Source organism: Morus notabilis, unplaced genomic scaffold, assembly GCF_000414095.1.
Source record: "Morus notabilis unplaced genomic scaffold, ASM41409v2 Scaffold579, whole genome shotgun sequence".
NCBI lineage: Eukaryota > Viridiplantae > Streptophyta > Magnoliopsida > Rosales > Moraceae > Morus > Morus notabilis.
Window position 1 is genome coordinate 215577 of NW_010360734.1, and position 22732 is coordinate 238308.

Here is a 22732-nt window from a genome sequence, read left to right on the forward strand (position 1 = left end):
ATTTTTTTATATGAAAATGAAAATATTTTTAATCACATATATAAATTATTTTTAAAAATGTGTTTGATAGTTTTATCAATAGATTATTTTCAGTGTAAAAAACTCATTAATGTTTCTCTCTCTCTCTCTCTGCTCGAGAGAGGATAAAACGAAAACAAAAAATAAAAAATGACTCTCATTTTACACTAAATCAAAAAATCATTTTCATTTTCTTTTTTTGTCTTTATTGCGCCAAACGTTGTTTTGAAAACGTTGTCATTTTTTCTTTCTCAAAAAACGTGAAAAATAAAACAAGATCAATTCCAAACACGACCTACGTTTCTTATCTTTCTGTCGTTATATATGTATCATAAACTATCTGTTTTTCATACATTTTTAATTTAATGTGATTTTAATTAAATTTAAAGATCAAAAATCAAGTCTTACTAATAAGACAGTCTATCGGAGAAGCTCCTAAATAAATGAAAAAGGATTTTTTGTATTTATTTTCTATTATTATTTGGATTAATTTTACTGATGGTCTTTGAATTTTAAATTATTCTCATTTTACCATCTGAATTTTAAATTTGTCCATTTAAGCCCGTTTGTAAGAATTTTGGTTGAAATTAGACCCAAAAAGGGGAGGGTTAAGTGTTGCTACGTGATTTTTATCTGTTTGTTTCTTTTACATAATTTCAAATAGAAAGATTTTATGACTGTATTACTCTTTTTTTTATATGTTTTTAATAGAAATTACAACAAAAGAGTTTAAGTGAGAACAATTTAAAGTTTTAAGGACAAAGTGAAATTTTTAATGTTCGAAGGGGAAACTGGGAGAGGTTTCAACAGAGGATACAAACGAAGAGGTTCAGCAAAGATTCCAGAAGTTCACTTAAGAAACTTCAGGAGACGGAGAAAATAATCACAGTGACAGTAAAAAAAAAAAAAAAAAAAAAAAAAAAAAAAAAATTCCAACCTCTCAAAAAAATTTCCCCCCCCCCAAACAAAAAAAAAAAAAAAAAAAAAAACAAGTTCCAATCTCTCAATAACATTGTCCTCCCTCCAAATGACTTGACTACACATTCTAAGCTATGAAGGTTTGAAGTGCAAACTAATCCACCTTTTTCCCCTTCTCTCTGTTTAACTAAACGCAAAACGCAGGTTAAAACTTTGAGTGTCTTCAGCTAAATAATTCATCAAGTAAAATTCAATATATCCATGGCCAAGAAATAACCGTAAACAAGAGAAAGCTAGAATTTTCAGGCCATGTAAAATTAATTATCACCCCTCTTTTGGGATCGTACCAATCGAGCATTTTCTTTCATTCTTTCTCATATGCCGTAGAAAGTGTCCAATCAATAGGCGAGGAGGCAGAAGAAAAAAAAATACCCTCCCTTCCAATTCTGCAGGGACCAGGAGATTGGATCTAGACATTTCAAGCATCCAGCCATAGCATAAATGCAAGCATCAATAATTCTTTGCGAATAACATCCACCACATTGTGATTGTTTATTGTTAATTTTCACCTGTGGTTACATTTCGAAACAAAACTTATAGAGACTGAGTTCTCTGGCCGCACAACCTTAAGATTTCACAGGAACACATCCATATACTTGCCAACATTGAAATGCTATTGAAATGCTCAGGAAAACCGATGCATACTACTTCTGCTGTTCAGAAAATGTTTTATTGACAACATCGGCCTTGAACAGCGAATGGTGCATAATCCACTTTCTCCTGATTGCCCAACACCATATCAGCAATCATTTCAGCAGTCCCCAGAGCCTAGCAATAAGACCAAGATGAGAAATGAACAATCTTCCAAGTTTCTGTACAATGGAAACAACAATAAATGATATTTGCTAAATCCTTGAAACTTTTCTAGAACAGATAAGTCACTGACCCGCCTGTGTTAGTTCAATAATGGTGGATAGATTTAAAACTAGATAAATTCTGGAAAATAATTCTTGATTTTTCTTTTTAACATCTTTAGCAGAACAGTAAAGAATATCACCATCGAAAGCCCGCCGCCTTCATGTCCAGTTGCTAGCAACACATTTGACAAACCTGTCACGGGCCCAATTACTGGCTTCCCATCAGGCACTGAGACATCAAGGATTGACTTTCTTTGTCAATTCCACATAACTATATACCATAAAAGTAGAGTTTCTTTCTTATTAGGTTAAAAAAAATATTGAAACTCACTGCAAGGCCGTAGTCCTACTCTCACTTCTCTTCTCTTAATGAAATCAGAGAGGGAGTGTTCTTTCAATTTGGGAAAGAAATCCGTAGCTCGCTCCCATATACGATTAGTGACAGATTCTTCCATCTCAGTGCTAAAACCAGCAAACTCTCGGCTACTCCCTGAAGGCCAAATAACCAAATTAAAGATAGTTTCGTCAAACTATACTGGAATTGGAGAATTGAGAACAGAAGTAACTAAATCTTACCAAGGAGAAGGTTTCCCAAGGTATCGATGGTGGCAGTCATCGAAATAGACAAGTTTTGTCTATGATCAGATACTTCGGAAGTCAATCTCCCAGGAAGTTGAGTTGCAGTTTGGTGAGCAACATATCCGACTTCCATCAGAGCATGATTTAGTTGAAGGTAGCTGAAGTTCTTAAGCACTAGCAGGTGACCCTGTGATGTAGATAAATAACAGTTAGCTCAAGCTCGTTGACCTTTCCGAGCTTACATAGCGGAAACAGCCATGTCATTCAGATTATGTGTCGGATGTCTGAGTTTAAAAGAAAGCTTGTTGTCGTGAAAAGGTCCAGTCCTAAATCATATAAATTTACAGAAAACTTTGGTGGGCAGGAACAAAAGGTTTCTAGTGTCTATTCCCATTCGTCCCAACCAAAGCAACGTAAAAAGATTGTTTGGCTAAACAAATTTAGAAACGTCTAAATATACACAAGAATAAGTCAGTATGCAGATAAGATTCAAACCTTTCGAGGTTTTACAGGGACATTTAATACAATGTCTAATTCTCTAAACAGGTCCTGTGTCAAAGAGCCACTCCAACAACCAGCTGCTACAACAATGACCTTTCCGTGTAATGTATTCTTTACAGTCTTAACACCTACGACCTCATCGCTGCCACCAGATCTGGGTACACATAAGAGTAACAACAGTCATCCTAACAACATATATGACTTCCTTGATGCAGTTTCCGTTCTCAAGTTCTCTTGGTCTGCCATTACAACCACAAGCACAATAAAAAATGATGATAACAGACCTTAATAAACTTGTAACTGGATCATGAAAGAACTCGGTGTATCTGCCTTGCGTCGAAAAATTCCTGTTCGCCTACAAATTTGATCCATAACTATAGTGGGAAAACACTACAGAGATCGCAGATAATTTAACGACTAAGCAATAGCATGAAACTATTTCTGAAGGAAAGGAAAATAAGGCGAGAGAGAGAAACCTTCAAAATAACATCGATAGCTCGTCGAGCATCCAATTGGCAGTCATCAGGCACAAAAGCAGCCCCACTATCTTTTTCAACCATGAGAGCCGGTTCCTTCAGAAGCAAGTCACTGGCAGACAGGTACTCTGATCTCAACCCAGCATCACTAAGCAGCTTCACCCGCCTTTTCAAAACATCCAACTCTTCCGGAGTTCTACCAATTAACAAGCTGCCTATACAACACATTCACCATTATCAACAATTACTCCAATGGCAACACATCTTCTAGAACCACAATGAATCCTAAAGTTTGAATTTTGAGTTGATTGGCATTCTAACAACGCGATGAACAATTAGATTTAAGGAATCATGAATGTCATCAAATTAAGAAAAAACAGAAGCTTGAAAAAAAAAAAAGTTTTACATCTTTTTATTTATTTATTTACTTTTTTATACCTGTGTTCTTCCAACCCAAATGGTCTTGAGGATTCATGCCTTGTTCATGGAGACTCTCGGCAAACATCCGCCATAGCTCGTGGCTTCTCATTGCTAATTCCCATATATCACTACCAGGGGTCTTGTGCGCCATCCATAAGTAACCCTGCCCTAAAACCGATCAAATTCAGCCACGGAAAAAGACATAGAAAAATTTACTCTGTTTGAATCAGACACACACACTTGTCGTCACACGCAACATTCTCTCGGCAGCCAAACAAGGAAACCGATAGCGGCGAAAACGACGTACCAGCACCGGTGGCGCCGGAGCAAGGGACTGCCTTGTCGACGACGGCGACCGACAGGTCCGACCCGAGGAGGAACTGCCGGGCGATTGTCAACCCGATTACTCCGGCACCGATAATTACGACATCGGAAGTGTGGGAAGATGACGAGCATGTCAGGTTCGGACGCGAGCAAGTCAACGGATCAGTTCGATTGGATCGAGCTTTGTCGGTCAACGAGAGCCATTTCTTGGGGATTTTGGAGCCGACGAAGCTTGATTGGTAGGAGAAACTACAGAAAGGAGATCTTGGAGAAGAAACGAAGTAATTTCTGCGTAAACTAGGATGTGGGCAAGAAGTTGAAGCTGTAGCCATAACTTTCTTTTCTTAGTCAGTTTCGCCGTCAACTGGACAGTGCTGGACACCAGTTACGAGCATCTCGTCCTGGAACTCTTCTGCCAGTAGTTGCTATTACAAAAAGGCCCTTGGTATTTTTTATTATTATCATTATTTTATTTTTTTTTTAGCAAAAGAGTAAATCGGTGCTGTGCATATTGTAAAACCCAAGTATTAATTCTATGGTGCTTCACTCACACGTGAGAAATTTGCTAGAGTGACTAACAATACCAATAAGAATAAGAATAATTAAAAAAAAAAAAAAACTCATTTCCATTGCTTTGTGAATTCAGCAACTGTTAATGATCAATATCGGATACAATATCAGATATAAAATCAATATATACCCTTACAAAGGACCAAAACAAAAAATAACTTGGTGCAACCTTTTGAAGAAAACTCAGTCTCTATTAACAAACCAAAGTAGGATGACTTGCATTAGAAAAGCCTACTTTGTTTTCCCTCCAAATACGTTTGAAGTTAAATGGGAGAAGACTATCTCAAGCATAGAAAATTCCCTTCTCTGCATTGGTTAGTGGGTCTTATCTTCAAAAAATGAATCGAAACATCAAAGCTCATCGAGATTAATCATATCATCATTGGACCAGTAAATTTCTTTGGGAGTTGCTTTAGAATGAGCTTCTGTGAGACAGTCAGAATCTTCCAACGCTCTGTCCAAGGACTCTCCTAAGTCTGCTTCCCATATGGGCAACTTACAGACCCTCTTGTAAGTCTCATAAGAAGCTGCTCTCAGGCCCTCGGAAACCAGCTCCCTTAAAGACCCAGTGATCTCTTCACTGTTATTCATAACATCCAGAAAGGTTTCAGCCAAGCCAGGTTGCCAGAAAACAAGGATGGCACAACTTTTATCCACTAACCGAATATCGAACTCTTTGGAGGATACGTAATGTGACTTGTTGAGCAAGCTCTTCAGCTTTCCAGCAGTCGTCCCGCTTCCAAATCCCCACAAGAAAACCAAATGCTCACAGCTGACTTTTCTTGTGCTCTCTGTCCAGACACTGATATCCTCGTCGATTGATTCTTCAGAGCTGGTAGAGAATGCATTGAAAACGTTTGTACACTCTTCAAGAGCCGGAGCTAAAAGTACATCATTCCCCGACATGGTGGAACTGCTCCCAATTTTGAGAATGGAGCAGAGCTTTGCAAATAAATGACATATTCTTATGACATTAAGCCCATGATTCCTGCCTTCATTTTCTGTGGCTGTAAACCCCAAACACGGTACACAAAGTCATTGTAAGGTGTCAAAAACTTTTGAGATTAAAAGAGGAGAATAAAGCCTGGCAATTAAGCATGTTTATAGTTTTGTGGGACTAACGTGTGTATCAAGACAAAACAGAAAGAATAACTACCTTGGTGAGAGATTTCAATATCAACAGGCGCAAAGAAATGATTGTTCAGGTAGGAAATAGCTACAGGTATATTGGCCACTTTTCTTAGAGGACGAACAACCTTCATCAGATGGCTGACATCAAGAACATGGGGGAAAACCGGGCGTAAAGAGCTCGCAAACTCATCTATGGTGGGAGGTAGAGGAGCAAGGAATTTCGAGTGAATAAATGTAAAGTCTGCATTAAAAAAACACAGAGCATAAGATGAAAATTAAACCAATATTAAAGATAAAATCAATTCAGGTAAATTTAACAATCAGAAATATAACTAGAGATACACCAGTAAGGGAATTGTAGGAGACAACAGGTTTCTGTGAAGCAGAAATCAAATCGATCACCTCTCGAAATCCCCGAAATTTCTTGTTTTCTTCCTCTTCACGGCATCGCAGCTCCTCCTGCCATTTTCAAAGCCAAAAAAAAAAAAAAAAGAACTTTATGCACACAAATCTTGAGCAGACATTATCACTAAGAAATTAGTAGTTGATCACTACCTCAAAAAATTCCTTATCCTCTTTTGAGCTTGCTAAAACCACACGGACTGCCTGGGTTCCTCCACTCTTTGCTGGGATTAGTAAAGGAACAAGTTCATCAGAGAATTCTCTTAACACCTGCAGCCAATCCAGTAGGGAAAAAAAAGACCGAACCTATGTTATCTATTTTATCAAACTCGATGCTAGCTTCCAACTGCTTCAAATAAAGTGTTACCTCTAGAACAAGTTGCACTTGACGTTCACTGCAAACATCTAAATTGATGGATGGTCTAGACCCATAATATTCACTTCCCATAATAAGTTTTCTTAATGAATTCATCAGAACCTCTGCAAATTGAAAATTGGATGACACGTTTGAAAAGAAACAAAAACATATCAGATGTTTAAAAAAAAAAAATCTATAAGCAACATTTTCCTTACCATTTCTGCTATCCTTGGGTTTTTGACACGCACTCTTCCAGCGAATAACTCGTGATTTTAATCTTTCCATGAATATAGAATCAGCAACACTAGGGGCAAAACTAGAATCAACTACAAGAGTGCTGGGACTCGGATTCCCTATCCGAATTTTAGCTGCAGTTTCTTGTTCTCTAGACAAGTAAGATATACCTGCGAAATTGGAGAACATTACATGGGATGGGATATCTCAAAACCATAAAAAATAAAAAATAAAAAATAAAAATGGTTTGCAATAACCAATTTAAAATTTTTACGTAGATCTCTATTTTGAATCGCTAAATCTCTATTTTTAGTAGTCAAATCTATGATCAAATATAAACAACTGAGCATAATTTTGAACCTAAACAATTAAGCAAAAAATATAACCATTAACACGTTCCTAAACTTAAACATTTGTATCATCTCAACTTGAACCTCCCTGAAAAACTCCTTTGGCAAAACTTTTAACAAAAGAAACATCATCCATATACTTGTAAATCAGCTAATTGAGCGCTCAAACGTTCATAAGAACAAAAGGACTTACCGTGATAAATGCAGGCATTAAAGTCAAAACCTTCTCGAGCCATGGAGGTCAAATGCGAACTTTGGCACGAGAAACTGTAAGATGGCATCCCCAATTTCAGTTCATCCCTAGGGTACAACAAATAGTTATACCTGCAACAACAGAACAAAACGAAACCAAGAGAATATCATTTGAATATATAATTCCTCAAGATTTATCCTTTTCCGTTTTCTTTGCTTGAAATTACAAAAAGCGGTACACTCACGGGTGAGCGACGAGCTTGGAGTTTTCAAGGGAGAAAGGGCAAAGGGCGAACTGGAAGAGCTGAAAGCGCTCGGCGGAGGACTTGGCCTTGGAATAGGCCGTGTCGGCGGTGTCGAAGGGCAGGAGGCGGTGCCACGGCGCCGAGAACGAGCCCGTCTTTTGCAGCGACACGGCGACGAAGTCGGAGCTGGAGATGTGGCGCTTTATCTCCTCCAAGGATTCTGGGAAATTGGTCTTGGTCACTTGCTTCACCGGCCATTTCTTCGGGACCGCGCTGCAGAAGAGGCGTTTCTGCAACACCGCCATTTTTGTTTTGCCGCTGCTTATTGCGTAAAACAGTAGAAGGTGATTGTTTTGTAGCTCGTTTGCTTTTCAGTTGAGTCGTATACCTAAGCTGCTGGGGGGAGGAAAAGAAATAATAATTAAAAAAGGCGAAATTGTTTGCAAGAGATGATCTTTTGTAAAAATGAATTTTACCGTTTTTTCTCTCTTAATTTTTCACTTATTTAAAAATAAAAAGATTTTACCATTTTTACGTTTCGTGTCGTTCGAGAAAATGTTTGCGTTCGTAAAGTTGTCGTTTTAGAATTTATATTCACTTGAAAGACAAAGGACATGTTTACTTATTCGTAATTCTCTTTCTGCCAATCTGCTGCATCCTCGAATGTTTTAGCAGAATGGCTGCAATGCTAACTTTCTTTTAATAATATTATTAAGTCTTCCACGAGATTTAGATCTTGCTATACCCCGGATATTCCAGATAAGAGCTTTCATCATGAAGTTACTGGAAGTGGGGATGAGCTACATCTTGCTGTACTGATCTAGATTTAGTAAGGACATCAATCGGAGTGGACAAAATTCAGAGTGAGAGGAATCGGAATTAGAAATTTGAGTCAAAATAAGTTGTTTACTTAGGTTCCAGGAATTAGAATCGAAATCAATCCCAATCCTATTCATGTATTTACTTACACTCAGAATCAGAATAAACTGTTATAAATTTACTTACCTACCATTTTAGTAGATTTTTGTGTGTTGAACTTTAAAAAAAAATTGTATATTATGCTAACTATCTTAATATTAGAATAACTAACTAGTAATTAGATTTTTTTAATCACACGCATATCGTGCATTGAATCTTCACATCCTGGTAAGACATATATAAATTGCATGTCTTGTGAACAAACTCCTAAGATATTAGTAGCAATCTTATTTTTCCTTATTGTATATCTTGATTTGTCTACTTCTGACACACGAACTCTTACATACGTTCCATCCAATGCTCCAAAACAATTTTACATTATTATGAAAAAGAAGCATAAAATTTTAAGAACACAAATATAATTTAAAACAATTTTTTTCAAAATAATAATAAATAAAACACATACCTTAAACCACTTCCATTTAGGGTCAGTTGAGTCCTCCAAAACTGGTTCTGAGTTTTTCTAAAATTCTTTTTGACACCGAATAATTGCTTTTAAACACTCGTGGAAACATTTACTAATCGTTCTTCCGGATCTCTTAAAATTGAAACTAATCATCATGTTCTTAACATGATGTGCTAAGATGTGCAAAAACATTGCAAGCATCTCCTCAACATATACATTTCTTGTGCTTGTCAAACCTCCTTTCTCACATAGAAGCTTGCATAAAATTCTAAACGTTTCTCTATCCATTCTTAATTGTGCTACACACTTGATATCACTCTTGTAAACCAAATCATACAAATGACCTAATTGTTGATAAACCCTTATAACCATCTTTGAACTTTGTATCCTTCGTTCATAATAAATATAAATACAGGTACACATAGCAGCACACACAGCCATAATCATTTGTAACATCATAACTATCTCTTTTATCACTACAACTATTATCTTCTTTCATACTAAAAGTCTAGACATGATTACTCTACATTATCAACATATAAAATTAGATTTAGTATTACATTGTATATTATAAAAATGAACAACAATAGGCATAACACAAGAATCAAATTATAAGAAAAAAAGAAAAAAAAAAACTAGAGAACATTGGTATTGTTCTCTTTACATTTTTGTCTTATGCATGTGCTTATCTGATTTAGAAGGCCTCGTTCCAATTAAAATTATTTTTTCAACTGTCCCTGACCATTGTTATTTCAATTGAGTGTAGGAGATGGTATTTGACGTTGCTAACAAACTCCTATTACTGTTGATTTGGGTCAAATTTAAGATAATGTTCTGCGTCAATATTATCGTTTTATTTGGGCATCATGTCTATTCCTTACCCACAAACTAAAGCAAAACGAAAATAAAAATAAAGGATGAATTAATGGCCTACCTTATCAACGTGTTCAACCCAAACAAAAAAAAAGCAAAATGAAAACAAAAATGAAGGATGAATTAATGTCCTACCTGCAAATTGAAGAACCGGCCGGGCAGAAGAAAAGAATAGGAGATGGTAAATGGCTGAGAGAGAAAGAGGGAAATAAACCCTAGAGAGTTAAATAAAGGAGAAAATTTAAGAGTAAATTCGTAACTTTGTATTTAATATCAAGAATGAGAGTGACAATCCGGTGGGGGGAGTGCCAATCCGGTGGGAGGTGAGGGGAGTGTCAATCTCATTCTTCAACCCTAAATTGGTGTGAGATTCACATATTTTTACTCTCATTTCAGGATATAAATAAGTAAGGCCCTGTTCACTTCGTTGATTCGAGTTTAGAATTCAAGTTTTTCTACAGTAAAAAGCTCTCACAAACAATCACATCTAACTTTTTTGCTACAGTAAAAAGCTCTCACATAAAGTCATATCTCAACTCAAATTCTAAACTCGAATCAGCGAAATGAACGGACCTTAAGTAAACATAAAGTTAATTTTGAATCCCAATTCTCATTCTCTATTCATGATTAGAAAACATGCCAAAAATGGATATTGATGCGTTGTCTCCCTTAAAAAAAAAAAAAAAAGATTTCATGGAAGAAAGAGAATAGCACTTCATTTCAATATCTTGTCGTTTTTCTGAAATAGATTTCTGTGCTTTTGAAGTACCGTTTATATTTGTCGTCCTGTCGTTTCAAAAGTGTTGCCCTTTTGTCGCTTGTCCTTTAGAATTTTCCACATCCCTTTTCATAAAATGTTGGGAGAAATCTAAAACTGCACTCAGATGGTGTTATTTTATATTTACATCATTAAATGGTATAAACTTAAAAATAAACTACTCAATTCACTTAAAATATATAATTTATTTATGTTCAATCACATAAATATAAAGTTTCAGATTCCGATGGCAAAATCTGTGATATTCCTATATTGTCTTTGTTTTTATAAAGGTTTATTGATTGAAACAAACGTCAAATTTAATATACTGTCATGAATTCTTCTTTTGGTATTATTGTCGTTCAATAGAGTTTTGACAATGTTGCCGTTTGTTAAATAGTTGTTTTCATAGACTGATGCCGGTAAAACGGACGTTGTCGTTTACAAACTTCTTGTCGTGTACAGTGTACTTAAAACTATTGCCGATTTGCCGTCTTTAAGGTGTCGTCTTTTCCTGAGACGATCGTCGTTCTCAAGGCGTTGTTTCACGCCATTTTCATATTGTCGTTGACGAAAGCGCGTCGCCGTTGTTGGGCCACTTCAATCTACGGGCTGTTATCTAGCCCACAAAGATAAGGGGAGCCCATTCGGGGCCCAAAAGAGGCGGTTATATGTTTGTTCAATGTCTGCCTGCCAAGTTGCCCCGTCCAGAATTAGGGCATTTGAGCTTTGCTTGTACCACTGACATACCATTACATACATCTGCGAACTGCGAACCTCAGAAGAAAGCGACTCCATCATCTCCTCCGTCCCAACCAGCCTGTTATCGTTCTCCGATCTCCTCCGCCGACTCGATTCTCCGGCGAAGGTTCGTCTATCTCCATTCTCTATATCCAAGTTTTTGTATTTTATTCTGTGTTCATATCATATTATCTCCTTGATTATTCATGATGTCACGATGATTGCTACTTTCAAAACGCTAATGGAGTTCTTGGTAAAAAATTTCAGCTCGTGTTTTTACTCGTGTCATATTTTCTTTGGGAAGCTTGGCTATCGATTTCGGTTTTAATTGTTTGATTTTCCTGTTTTGATCGTTATCTCTTAGTTGGTTGCTTTTTCTTTGTTTTCATTTCTTCCTTCTTCTTCTTTTCCTTTTTTTTCCCCAAAAGGTTGAGAATTGGTCTTTTTATTAGCTGTTTACTCTTGTTGGTAATTTAATTACGTTTGTGAAATTCAATCTTATTCCAATTGTTTGACATTTAAAGCGACTTGCTTTTATGTTTATTGTTTAACTTAGGTTTAGCTGTGATTTGGTCGAATGTTTTAGTTAGGTTCGCCTGAGCTTTGTATGTTTAAGTTTAACAAGATATTTGTTGTTAGATATCATTTTGGTTTCTAATGAATGTGTATTGTGATGTGTTATAGTAACTTTTGCAAGGGAAAAAAAATAGAAGGTTCTGAATGTGATTGAAGTTTGTTTCTTTATTGCAGTATCGACTTGTTACCAGTCCTTCCTTAAGGAAGTACTGAAATATACAGAAGAAATTTTTCAGGATAGTTTGGTATCGTAATACAATCTTTTTTTAGCCGTAATGGATGTCCGATCCAATGTTCGGCTTATTTCCTACTCACAAGAGATTGTAGATGGAAAGCCAATCCTTGTGTCTTCGAATTCTCTTCCTATCAAGCCTTTGAGATTTGAACCAGCTGGGCATTCCTTCCATCGTGCTGCACTTAGACTTGTTGGTCACGTGGAGGAAGTCATCGATGATGGAGATCAGAAAGTGGCTGATGACAAGGAACAAAGTTACGTGCCATCTTCTGATTCATACAGCAGTAAAAGTAAAAAGAAATCAGGTGCTGAGGGCAAGCAGCAAGATCATTATGCATTGTTGGGTTTGGCCCATTTAAGATATCTTGCTACTGAGGAACAGATAAGAAAAAGCTATCGTGAGGTTGCCTTGAAGTATCATCCTGACAAGCAGGCTGCTCTTCTCCTTGCTGAGGAAACTGAAGCTGCCAAACAGGCAAAGAAGGATGAGATAGAGAGCCATTTCAAGGCCATACAAGAAGCATATGAAGCGTTAATCGATCCCGTGAAAAGAAGAATTTATGATTCCACTGATGAGTTTGATGATGAGATTCCAACCGACTGTGCCCCACAAGACTTTTTCAAGGTGTTTGGTCCAGCTTTTATGAGGAATGGAAGGTGGTCGGTTGCCCAACCAGTCCCATCTTTAGGAGATGATAGTACCTCAATTGCCGAAGTAGATAGCTTTTATAACTTTTGGTACACTTTTAAAAGCTGGAGAGAGTTCCCACATGCTGATGAGTTTGATCTTGAGCAAGCTGAATCTCGTGACCATAAGAGGTGGATGGAGAGGCAGAATGCAAAACTTTCAGAAAAGGCTAGGAAGGAAGAATATGCAAGGATCCGTTCTCTTGTTGACAACACCTATAAAAGAGACCCCAGGATTTTGAGAAGAAAGGAAGAGGAGAAAGCTGAGAAGCAGAAGAAAAGGGAGGCCAAGTATCTTGCAAAGAAATTGCAAGAGGAAGAAGCAGCCAGGGCTGCTGAAGAGGAGAGGCGCCGAAAAGAGGAGGAAGAAAAAAGAGCTGCAGAAGCAGCCTTACAGCAGAAGAAGGTGAAAGAGAAGGAGAAGAAACTCTTGCGCAAAGAGCGGACTCGCCTCCGAACACTTTCGAACCCCGCTGTATCGCATAAGTTGCTGAATATTTCCGCAGATGACGTGGAAAGTCTTTGCATGGAACTTAACACCGAGCAGCTGAGGAATATATGCGACAAGATGGAGGGCAAAGGAGGGATGGAGATAGCAGAAGTTCTCAGAGATGCACGTGGATATAGTGGTAATTCAGAGACTAAGAAAGAAGACGAGAAGAAAACTCCATTGCAGAATGGTTCTGTAGAGACTAATGGAAGTGTCTCATTTAGCAGCTTTGAGAAGAAAGAAAAACCTTGGGGCAGAGAAGAAATTGAGCTTTTGAGAAAAGGAATGCAGAAATACCCCAAAGGAACATCTCGGAGGTGGGAAGTTATATCTGAATACATTGGTACTGGGAGATCTGTGGAAGAAATTCTGAAGGCAACCAAAACAGTGCTCCTACAAAAGCCTGATTCCAACAAAGCTTTTGATTCATTTCTTGAAAAGAGGAAGCCTGCCCCGACTATTGCATCTCCACTTACAACTAGGGAGGAACTCGAAGGGGTATCGACCCCTCAGATGCCTGAAAACGGTGCTTCACAGACAGATACTTCACAAGATTCATCAAACAGGAACACGAACACAAACAAGCAGAATCCTAGTGATTCGAATGCTGCAAATGGGGTTTCATCTAGTTCAGATCATGACGTGTGGTCCGTTGTACAAGAAAGAGCCCTGGTTCAGGCTCTTAAAACTTTTCCAAAGGAGACAAATCAGCGGTGGGAGCGAGTCGCTACAGCAGTTCCTGGGAAGACGGTGAATCAATGCAAGAAAAAATTTGCATCGATGAAGGAGAACTTCAGAAGCAAGAAAAGTGCTGTCTAGTTTTGTTGGGGTTGCCTGCCTGCCTCTGATGATGCAAGAAATTAGACAGATGTTGCTCCGAGGATTTTGGTATTATCCGTCTCTTTTATATATCTCATTCTTTGAAGCTTGGGTTCTTCATTCAAGCCATATATTATCTAAAGTTCAAAGAGTAGTAGTTACTCCGGTTTCTGCCATCTCGATTTTTGACATAATTCCGTACCGGTTTTTACAGCTAATTTGGAAGAGTGAACATCTACATGGTATTGTTTCCAAATATGCTTCATATTGTATCGGGTTATTTGCATTGTACTGAGGAATATGATGGTCTCAGTCAGTCCATTATGAAATGAGAGAGACGTTATTGATATTCATATATCAGTTTATGGTCGTTCTAGGAATAGAGGCCTAGTGAGATTTACTCTTAATTTTATTTTCAAAGTATTGTACTTATGAGCAGTTTTTAATTTTATAGTTACAACAGAGTTGAATATCACCTTTATGTCCCTATTGGAAATTTTCTTTTCTAAAATCTGCAATATTACAATTCTTTTCTTTCAGCAGTAAAGTTATACACTTATTCACCTATTGTAATATCCTTTACAAAGTAGTAGTCAGATAGGATTTTAAAGCTTGGATAATCAGAAGATATTTCTAACATGGTAACATCAAATTCTCATCAGAACAGATAATAGCAATCCTTTTTTTTTTTTCCCCCTTCTATTTCTGACCATCATATTATTGTTATTTCGTAGACAGTTAATTGCAATCAACCAAATTTCTTTTATAGTGGCCTTCCGGCCAAAAATCGGCTGTAAAGATCAAATGCCTCTCGCGGCTTGTATTCTGGAACAGTATGTCCGGATCCCTGCACCAGATCAACAAACAAAAAAAACTCTTTAATCTCAGCCAAAAGAAAAAATAATAATAATAAATCACTTAAAAGAAAAGTAAATTAATTATTAGAATAATACAAATTATGAATAAAGTACAGATCATAGAAGCATTTTCAAGCAACCAAGTACCTTAACGGTTAGAAATGTGAGGTTATGTTCATACCCTTGAGTATACCTGCAACCAATAATTAAGAGATAATTAACATAAAGGTTAATGGGTTTTCCTATAATACTCATGAAACTAAAGGCCCGTTTAGTTCGTTAATTTGAGTTTTTAATTCGAGTTGAGATGCGATTTTATGTGAATTTTTTATTGTAATAAAAAAGTTAGATGTGATTGTTTCTGAGAGTTTTTTACTGTAGCAAAACTTAAATTTTAAACTCGAATCGGTGAAATGAACGGAAGATAGAGTATTTTTCATAATTCAAAGTTTTTGTATTGAATTTTACAGAAATAGTTTTAGAAGTTTTTTTTTTTCTTTTTCTTTTTCACTCCCAGGAAAAGGACAGGTTTACCCAGCGACTTGTCCATTGGAAAACCAAGGCCTCCACTCATCTACAATCTGATAATCCAATGATCTTGTCCACGCTTCACTCCCGGTGAATGGAACACACATATCATGATCACCACTGCCAACAAAATAGCATAGGAACGCTCATCAGTTATACCATCTCAAATGCAAAATGCCAATATCAATATTATATATTGATATAAAAGTGTGAAAATAACATATGTTCTTTCTATTTTATGCTCCAATACATAGTGCCATTCAAATGTTATATCTAATCTTTATCATCAATTTTATGCTTTGGAATTATGAAAAGAGAATTTTTATTTTTCAAAAATTTAAAAAAAAATGACAATACTGTAATTAAAGTAATAACGTTAACTCATTAACAAATAGATAATCAAATGCCAAAATTCAAATTTGCCACAACTATAACATATGCTAAACAGGACTAAAAATGCTTTTGTTACCCAAATGCTAAATTTTGGCATCGACATGTCACATGGAAATTCAACTTTGAATTGGAGATGCAATAACACATCAATTGATAAATAGTATATAGGCTTGGCCTAGGGGCTGATTATACTTTTGCCCCCAACAAAAATTTTCTTTGCAATTTTTCTTCTAGTTCCCCACCCGACCAAATTTCTAATTACAATATGTACATATTACACCCCAAGTTTGACACTTTTAATATACTCAAATTTCAAACTCGAAACCTCAGAAAAATAAAAATCAAGTACACTACTATACAAATTCATAATTTGTTGGACTGGTTAACTTGACAAAACAAAAAATAAAAATAAAAATAAAAACACTCTATTAAAGCTTAGTTCATCTTCATTTGGAGGGAAAAAAAAAAGAAATATACTAAAGATTAAAAAATTATTGCGTTGTGATTTTAGTTCAAAATTTCGGTATATAATTCATGCCCCTTGGGAAAGAAAAAAGGAAAAAAAAAAAAAAAATCCTAACTCGCCACTGCCCATACCACACTAAATGCTGGTATTTATTTATAATTTTTTTTTTTTTGTGGCACAGAGAAAGTCCTCACTGAAAGGCTCTTGTACAAGATGGCATTAGGCCTTGGCCGTTTACCTGTATATGAGCGCTCGATATCCTCTGGAGGTGATGTTTCTGTGGTACGGAATCATACTTCCAGAATCATGATAATAAGTAATTCTACCTGTACACAACTCCCAACTACCCACCAAACTTTCCTGTTTATGTAACAATGATAAGATTACTGCTTTGACAGCCAAAACAGTTTGAGATTCTGGTTTAAGGTTTTCTATAAGAAACTACCTCTGCTACATGAAGTGCTTTCCTGACCGTTTCATCGTTCAACCATGTCGTTGCAACCTCGTCGTCCTACAAAAGATTGAAATTAATTTTTGGAAGCATATGTAGTTGTTACAATAGTCTTTTAACATTATGCAAATGAATTTGGTCAGACTAGGACATGCTTTCACTTGGCCTGTTCAGCTGGAGAAAACCGATGAAATTGACGGGGGAGAAAGGAATTCGAAGCATTCGAAAGCGAACGAAACTTACAGTGCAAGGAACAGAATTGCTATTAAGAAGCTGTGGCCACGTGGGAACAATTCCTTCTCTAACAGGAGCTCTAAGAGGCCAAGCGCGACCAAACATCCTTGTTCTTACAGCAAGAGGCCTTTCGGTTTCCCCTAACTGTCGGAAACTGGCTGGCATTTTAGATTTAGTAGTCGTAATGTCCCTTGGCTCGGGGCTGTGATAACATGGCTCCAGAATGTCGTATATGTTCAATCCATCTATGTCCTGAAAGAAAATTGATTTGAATCTTCCTTAAGTACTAAACTAATCTTATCAAATTCTTCTATTTCACTTTCGTAACAATAAATTGTTACCTCATCAACTTTTGCAAGCTTGGTGGCACAACTAGCGTTGAGAGAATTATGATAGTTTCCTCCACACTCAATTTTAACCTCCTAATAGCACAAGCAACATGGATTTATCAGATATATTTATGGATTAAAAACAAGAAGTTCAGAAAGAGTTTCTGAGAATTCCAAATGTCACATGAGAGGGACCCACCTGAAACAACTCATCTGATATAAGTCCCATTCCATGCACAAATGGAACAAGAGCATTGTCATCAAACTCTTCATCTGTTACTCCATTTCCTACAAGGTAGCCCTATAACGTACTGACTTTAGATTAAAGCAATGTGTTTGAAATTTAAAACTTATACATAAATAAATAACTGCAGATGCATACCTTAAGGTTAATTATAGGTTTTGTACCTGCATCAATTCCTGTTACAGATCGAAAGCTGCAGTTTTAGCTTATATTTCAAATCAAGTCAAGGATCAGTACTTTACTTTGTTATTAATGTTTCATTGTGGATGAAATACCTTTCACTACTTCATAAGTAAGAGTTGGCACATAAACTCCAGCAAATGACTCTCCAGCAATGAAAAATGGATTGGAGAGAAATTCGGGATAGAGTTCAAACCACTGGTTTCAAACCAAGAATTTGCAGATAAATTAGCATTATTGGAGACAAGGAGAACTAGTAATTCATCTAAAATTATCCAACTTTTTGGAGCTATTCAGTACCTTTAGAAGAAATGTGTGACTATCGGACGCAGTTTTTCGATCTCCGGTTGTATAGTCAGAATGGTTTTTAGAGTAAGAGCACCCAACACCAGCAGGAGAATCCAGATATATGATGTTGGAAACCTGAAAGTGACCCGTAATTGTAAATACAGTGATCCTAAACCTACATATTAAACTCTGCTGTTACACTAAGTAACAGTTAAAAGAACATTAATAATAAACACAAAAGTTTCAACCTTTGACCAGCTGTATTGATTAAGGTGCAGTTGAGGAAGGCTTCCCTTTGTTTTTGCTTTTTCAAAATTAAATGGTCCTGAGAAACAGGACAGAACCAGTTTCATAAAATTAACAAATTATCTTAGCAAAACAAAAAAAACAAAAAACAAAAAACAAATTAAATAGTCAATACACTAGTACCCAGTTAATTGAAAAGCAGAAAAGGTATTCAATACAAGAGCATCCCACCTGAAAATTACCCATTATCCGGATCTAGTTTCTCAAAAAAAAAAAAAAGAAGGAAAACAAAAAACAAAAAACAAATTAAATAAAGAAAAAAAAAATACCATGCTCGTAAATAAAGCCATCAAAGCTGGAACAACCCGGTCCACCATTAAGCCAAAGAACAACCGGATCTTCAGATGGCTTCCTCTCAGATTCAACAAAATAGTAGAACAGATTCCTCCCATGGTTTTGGTCAACTGTCACATACCTTCAAACAGATCCAACAAAACAACAACAATTAAAACAGCCATTAATATCAGAAGAAGAAGAAGAAGACCCAGTAATTGAAAAAGAAAAAAGTAAACAATTTTCAAAACTGCATAAACAATGACAAAATATAAGCAATACCCAGAATAGTGTTTGGAAGGAAAAGTGCCCGAGAATCCAGGAATCTGAGTGATTAAAGCATCATCAGGAGCTGATTGTGCTGGTACAAGGCTTTTAATTAAGCAAGCCAAAAATACTAGTACTACCCTGTAGATGATTAGGCTTGTCCCATCCATGGCCTATTCTATCCGAGTGACTATGATAAGTACTGCTTTGGAGAGAAAAGTAATCTTTATGCTAGAAACTAAAGAAGGGACTTTTATGTGTATATGATGTGATTTTATTTGAACCAAAGAAGTAGGTGTATTTATGGTAAGCAAATTGCCGCTGGTATTTGCTTTCAAGTCAAGATAAACTGAAAGTGGGACTGAGGGATTAGATAACATAGGCCCGTTCATTTCGCTGATTCGAATTGAGATGTGATTTTATGTGAGAATTTTTTACTGTAATAAAAAAATTAGATGTAATTGTTTGTGAGAGCTTTTTACTATAAAAAAACTCAAATTCTAAACTCGAATCGTCGAAGTGAACGGGGCATAACAAAAACTAGTGCACACAAGTTGATTTGTGGAGGCAAACAAGCTCGTCACTCTATGGTCTTCCAAGGCCCAATAGTTAAGTGACACGTCTACAGTCTAGTCCCTAAGTTACTGAAAGAAATGTACTAGAGACAAATATCACAGACACCCACAAGGTGTTTATTTGATAAGATGGTTGCGCTTACAAGTTCTCTCTGTCTTTTCTACAGGAAAAAAAAAATGAGGAGATTTTTATAGGGCATCCTTGCTGCGCGGTAAGAACCTCTATTAATTATTGTGATTTTTACAGAGATTTGATCAAAATTATATTAAAATAAATATATATATAATTTATAGATTTGATAAAAATATGACAATTTAAACTGATATTCTATTTATCAGATTTTTTTTTCATACCCTAGAACATAACATTATTAATAAAGAAAGAAAAAATGGCTTTTCCTTTTTCACGTTAATTCTTAACCTCTACGTCTGCGTGGGAAAGAGAGATGGGCACATAAATTTGATGGCGTTTCTACTGAGGATGTCATCTAAAAATGACCTCTTGCGTAACAGATGGAGAATAAGAATGTTATTGGAGTGACTTGAGAAAAGAAAACTTAAGTTAGTAATGATAAGAGCCAAGAGTTAGGAAAGAGCCAAGAGTAACAGTAACGAATGATTACTTAAGTTAGTAATAATAAGAGTTTTGTGATTTTGTACTCAATGTGTTGACTGGAGAATTTACTTTACGGAGAAAAAAGCGATTGAGCAGTTTTAGCTTTACGTGAAAGGATGCGGTTAGTTTACACATGAATGTGAACTTCACCAAATATAGACAGAGAATCATGAATATTGGAGAAATAATAGATCAAAAGAGTTATTAGAATTCCACATTAGTTGGAGATATTGGCATGATTCACTTAATAAAGTAAGGATAATCCTCTCTTAATAAGCTGATTTTGTTAGGTTGAGTTAGGCCCAATATCCTTTGATTTCTGTAAAATGATATCAGAGCAGACACAGTTTTGCAATGTTAGGTCCCCCAATATCAACTTATTCGCAACGGTTTGACATGGTTCACGCTGTGCGTGAGGGAGCGTATTAGAATCCCACATTGGCTGGAGATATTGACATGATCCACTTAATAAGGTGAGGACAATTCTCCCCTAATAAGTCAGTTTTGTTAGGTTGAGTTATGCCTAATATCCTTTGATTTCTGTAGAAAGAGTCGAGGAAACTTCTCAAGGCTCAAATTCTTCCTTTTGAGGGAAACGTGATTAATCAAGTATTCAAGTTTTGTGATCTTATCAGGAAAAAAAAATCCAATTGAAAAGCACCCACATTTTGTCGTTTTGTTGATAACTATTGATTATATCAGGCCTGGTCCAGACCCAACTATGACGTTAGCGACGTTATTGGGCTCGCTTCGTGAACTCAAGTCAGGCTCAGAAAACTCTCGTGGGTTATGATTTGGTGGGCCATATGTGATCAAGTATGCTCGTTTGTTGTTTAATTCGATCCAATTTGAATCATACTTGGGGTTTTTTAGAATTAATTGGATTAAATACAAATAGGTGGTGGAGAATTCTCAAACAGCCTTCCTCCCGTCCTTTTGGAAGCCCAAAATTCCTAAGTCCAAGCCTTCTAACATCCTCTTCTTCGTTAAGGTTAATTCTCAGTGTTTTGACTCCAACGGAGGCTCTACCCGCGCCAGACATGCCTAATGAAGGCTCTCTCTATGGCAGGGGCATCTCTTGGAGCATCCTCTTCACATCTAAGTGTGCCTAACGGAGCTTTTTTCGTGTCAGACATCCTTCTTTTGTACTTCTTCTCGCTTAGTTCACCATCAGAGCAACCTTCGCTTGGAGCACGCTCACCCTTCGGAGCAACTTCCCCCGTAGCAACCTTCGTCTGGAGCATGCTTACCGTTAGAGCAGCTTCATTCGGAGCAACTCTCATGCAGAGCCAACTTAACGCCTGCTTAGCCAATTTCATATAAACCATCTCTAACAAGGTCTGACATGCGATCAGACCTCCGAAAGAGGAAGTCAAAGGAGCACGAAGTTGACTCAAACACTCTTGAGAATTTTAGACCTTGTAACTCTTCACATCAGCTTCAAATGCGGACATTTGCCTCTAAGTCTTTCCATTTTCAGATCTTTTCTTTGTTAATCCGGAAAGTCACCTGGTCGCTTTGCTCCAAAGGGAATTGCATGTGCAGGTATCCATCAGAGTGTTGTCAATTGGTTCAGAGCAGCCACCACGAACCTTTCTTTCCATTTCCAAGCCAACTCTTTTTCAACCCCGGAAAGGCTTCTGATGACTTTGCTCCATTTGGATCGCGTATGCATGCTTCTTTCAAAGCGTCGCCGATTCACTCATGGAGTAAGTTTCCATAAGTCTTCATTCAATTTTCGGCTAATCTCCTCTTCTACTCCGGAAATGTGTCAAAGGGCTTTGCTCCATCGAGATTACTTGTGCAGGCGTCCGTCAGAGCACGCCATACGAACCTCCAGAGCTGCCGCCAAAATCCTACTAATTTCACCTATAAATACACCTCATCTCCTTCATTTCGAGGGTGAATCCATCATCATCATCAACCACTATCTTCATCCTCTTTAGATTACTTTCTCTCTCTCTCTCCCTTCCTTCAGACTTCTCTAGTCTCTTGCTACAGAGACTTGAGGTTCTTCAAGCTCTTCAAAGTCCTTCAAAGTCCCCAAGTTTGACAGCCTTGAAAACTTTTCCAAAACATTTTTCGATCAATTTCCACTACCATCTTAAAACTTTTTGAAGTTTCTTCATACATTTTTCAGAAACATCAAAGTCTTCATCTTTGGGGTCACTTCTGCTCACTGTTAGAGCAAGTGCTCCGAGCGCCATACTCATTTCTAGAGCAACACGCGCCACTCTTAGAGTTCTTTTCACCATAGCCTTATCCACCTTACCAACTTCACTTTCACTCTCCTCTAAGCCTTATCCACCACTCGAGTCACCATCTTCGCTCTTGGGGCAGCCCACGCTTGTCTCCAGAGCACTGCTCTATCAAGGCACATTCAGCTTCCTTTTCTCCATCTCCATCAACTATTTGGTCGCACCTCCCACCATTCTTCATCTCCGGAGTTCTTTTGTTTGTTTTTGAGGATTCTCTAACATATTTTGCAAGACATTTTCGTCATTTCGGCAACAAAAGAGGGTCCTAGG

General features: G+C 37.0%; 4 protein-coding genes across 7 annotated transcripts; 1 reads left to right on the forward strand and 3 right to left on the reverse strand.

Moving 5' to 3' along the window:
- Nucleotides 1-1111: 1111 nt before the first annotated feature.
- LOC21390844 (uncharacterized oxidoreductase in pyp 5'region) lies at nucleotides 1112-4557 on the reverse strand. 2 transcript variants are annotated; one of them, XM_010097304.2, is made up of 9 exons: nucleotides 4137-4557; nucleotides 3848-3997; nucleotides 3410-3624; nucleotides 3218-3288; nucleotides 2928-3087; nucleotides 2430-2619; nucleotides 2185-2343; nucleotides 1994-2082; nucleotides 1112-1764 (listed from the first exon to the last, which is right to left on the reverse strand). In XM_010097304.2, exons 1-9 carry the CDS (start codon nucleotides 4483-4485, stop codon nucleotides 1666-1668), a joined length of 1482 nt encoding a protein of 493 aa, XP_010095606.1. In that variant the 5' UTR covers nucleotides 4486-4557; the 3' UTR covers nucleotides 1112-1665. The 2 variants fall into 2 exon arrangements, with proteins under 2 accessions (XP_010095606.1, XP_024020845.1); XM_024165077.1 differs by having other exon boundaries at nucleotides 3848-3992; nucleotides 4137-4203.
- Nucleotides 4558-4790: 233 nt separating this feature from the next.
- LOC21390845 (poly(A)-specific ribonuclease PARN-like) lies at nucleotides 4791-8012 on the reverse strand. The gene is made up of 8 exons (XM_010097305.2): nucleotides 7636-8012; nucleotides 7392-7522; nucleotides 6830-7018; nucleotides 6624-6736; nucleotides 6410-6526; nucleotides 6199-6313; nucleotides 5880-6095; nucleotides 4791-5730 (listed from the first exon to the last, which is right to left on the reverse strand). Exons 1-8 carry the CDS (start codon nucleotides 7938-7940, stop codon nucleotides 5075-5077), a joined length of 1842 nt encoding a protein of 613 aa, XP_010095607.1. The 5' UTR covers nucleotides 7941-8012; the 3' UTR covers nucleotides 4791-5074.
- Nucleotides 8013-11361: 3349 nt separating this feature from the next.
- On the forward strand, nucleotides 11362-15646 carry LOC21390846 (dnaJ homolog subfamily C member 2). 3 transcript variants are annotated; one of them, XR_002902137.1, is made up of 3 exons: nucleotides 11362-11517; nucleotides 12141-14266; nucleotides 15572-15646. XR_002902137.1 is itself a non-coding variant. In XM_024165075.1 (2 exons), exon 2 carries the CDS (start codon nucleotides 12242-12244, stop codon nucleotides 14195-14197), a length of 1956 nt encoding a protein of 651 aa, XP_024020843.1. In that variant the 5' UTR covers nucleotides 11362-11517; nucleotides 12141-12241; the 3' UTR covers nucleotides 14198-14550. The 3 variants fall into 3 exon arrangements, 1 of the variants encoding a protein (XP_024020843.1); XR_002902136.1 differs by lacking the exon at nucleotides 15572-15646 and adding an exon at nucleotides 14412-14550; XM_024165075.1 differs by lacking the exon at nucleotides 15572-15646 and having other exon boundaries at nucleotides 12141-14550.
- Nucleotides 14629-19287, reverse strand: LOC21390848 (serine carboxypeptidase-like 20). The gene is made up of 14 exons (XM_010097308.2): nucleotides 19029-19287; nucleotides 18743-18888; nucleotides 18416-18492; nucleotides 18180-18302; nucleotides 17975-18077; nucleotides 17838-17875; nucleotides 17655-17756; nucleotides 17468-17548; nucleotides 17136-17378; nucleotides 16887-16952; nucleotides 16680-16801; nucleotides 15589-15702; nucleotides 15202-15247; nucleotides 14629-15044 (listed from the first exon to the last, which is right to left on the reverse strand). The coding sequence occupies exons 1-14, from the start codon at nucleotides 19181-19183 to the stop codon at nucleotides 14961-14963; spliced, it is 1500 nt and encodes a 499-aa protein (XP_010095610.1). The 5' UTR covers nucleotides 19184-19287; the 3' UTR covers nucleotides 14629-14960.
- Nucleotides 19288-22732: the final 3445 nt, after the last annotated feature.

Bases quoted from the DNA above. Each gene is read 5' to 3' on its own strand.
- LOC21390844 (XM_010097304.2), bottom strand. From the start codon at position 4,485: ATGGCTACAGCTTCAACTTCTTGCCCACATCCTAGTTTACGCAGAAAT. The intron at 2,083-2,184 runs GTGAGTTTCAAT...TTGATGTCTCAG, and splicing joins AGTAGGACTACGGCCTTGCA to TGCCTGATGGGAAGCCAGTA. The intron at 1,765-1,993 runs GTGATATTCTTT...TCTTATTGCTAG, and splicing joins AAGGCGGCGGGCTTTCGATG to GCTCTGGGGACTGCTGAAAT.
- LOC21390846 (XM_024165075.1), top strand. From the start codon at position 12,242: ATGGATGTCCGATCCAATGTTCGGCTTATTTCCTACTCACAAGAGATT.
- LOC21390845 (XM_010097305.2), bottom strand. From the start codon at position 7,940: ATGGCGGTGTTGCAGAAACGCCTCTTCTGCAGCGCGGTCCCGAAGAAA. The intron at 7,523-7,635 runs GTGAGTGTACCG...CTGTTGTTGCAG, and splicing joins TCCAAGCTCGTCGCTCACCC to GTATAACTATTTGTTGTACC. The intron at 7,019-7,391 runs GTAAGTCCTTTT...CCAATTTCGCAG, and splicing joins TAATGCCTGCATTTATCACG to GTATATCTTACTTGTCTAGA.
- LOC21390848 (XM_010097308.2), bottom strand. From the start codon at position 19,183: ATGGATGGGACAAGCCTAATCATCTACAGGGTAGTACTAGTATTTTTG. The intron at 18,078-18,179 runs GTACTGAATAGC...GTTTGAAACCAG, and splicing joins GTCACACATTTCTTCTAAAG to TGGTTTGAACTCTATCCCGA. The intron at 17,379-17,467 runs GTAACAATTTAT...ATTTTCTTTCAG, and splicing joins AGCTTGCAAAAGTTGATGAG to GACATAGATGGATTGAACAT.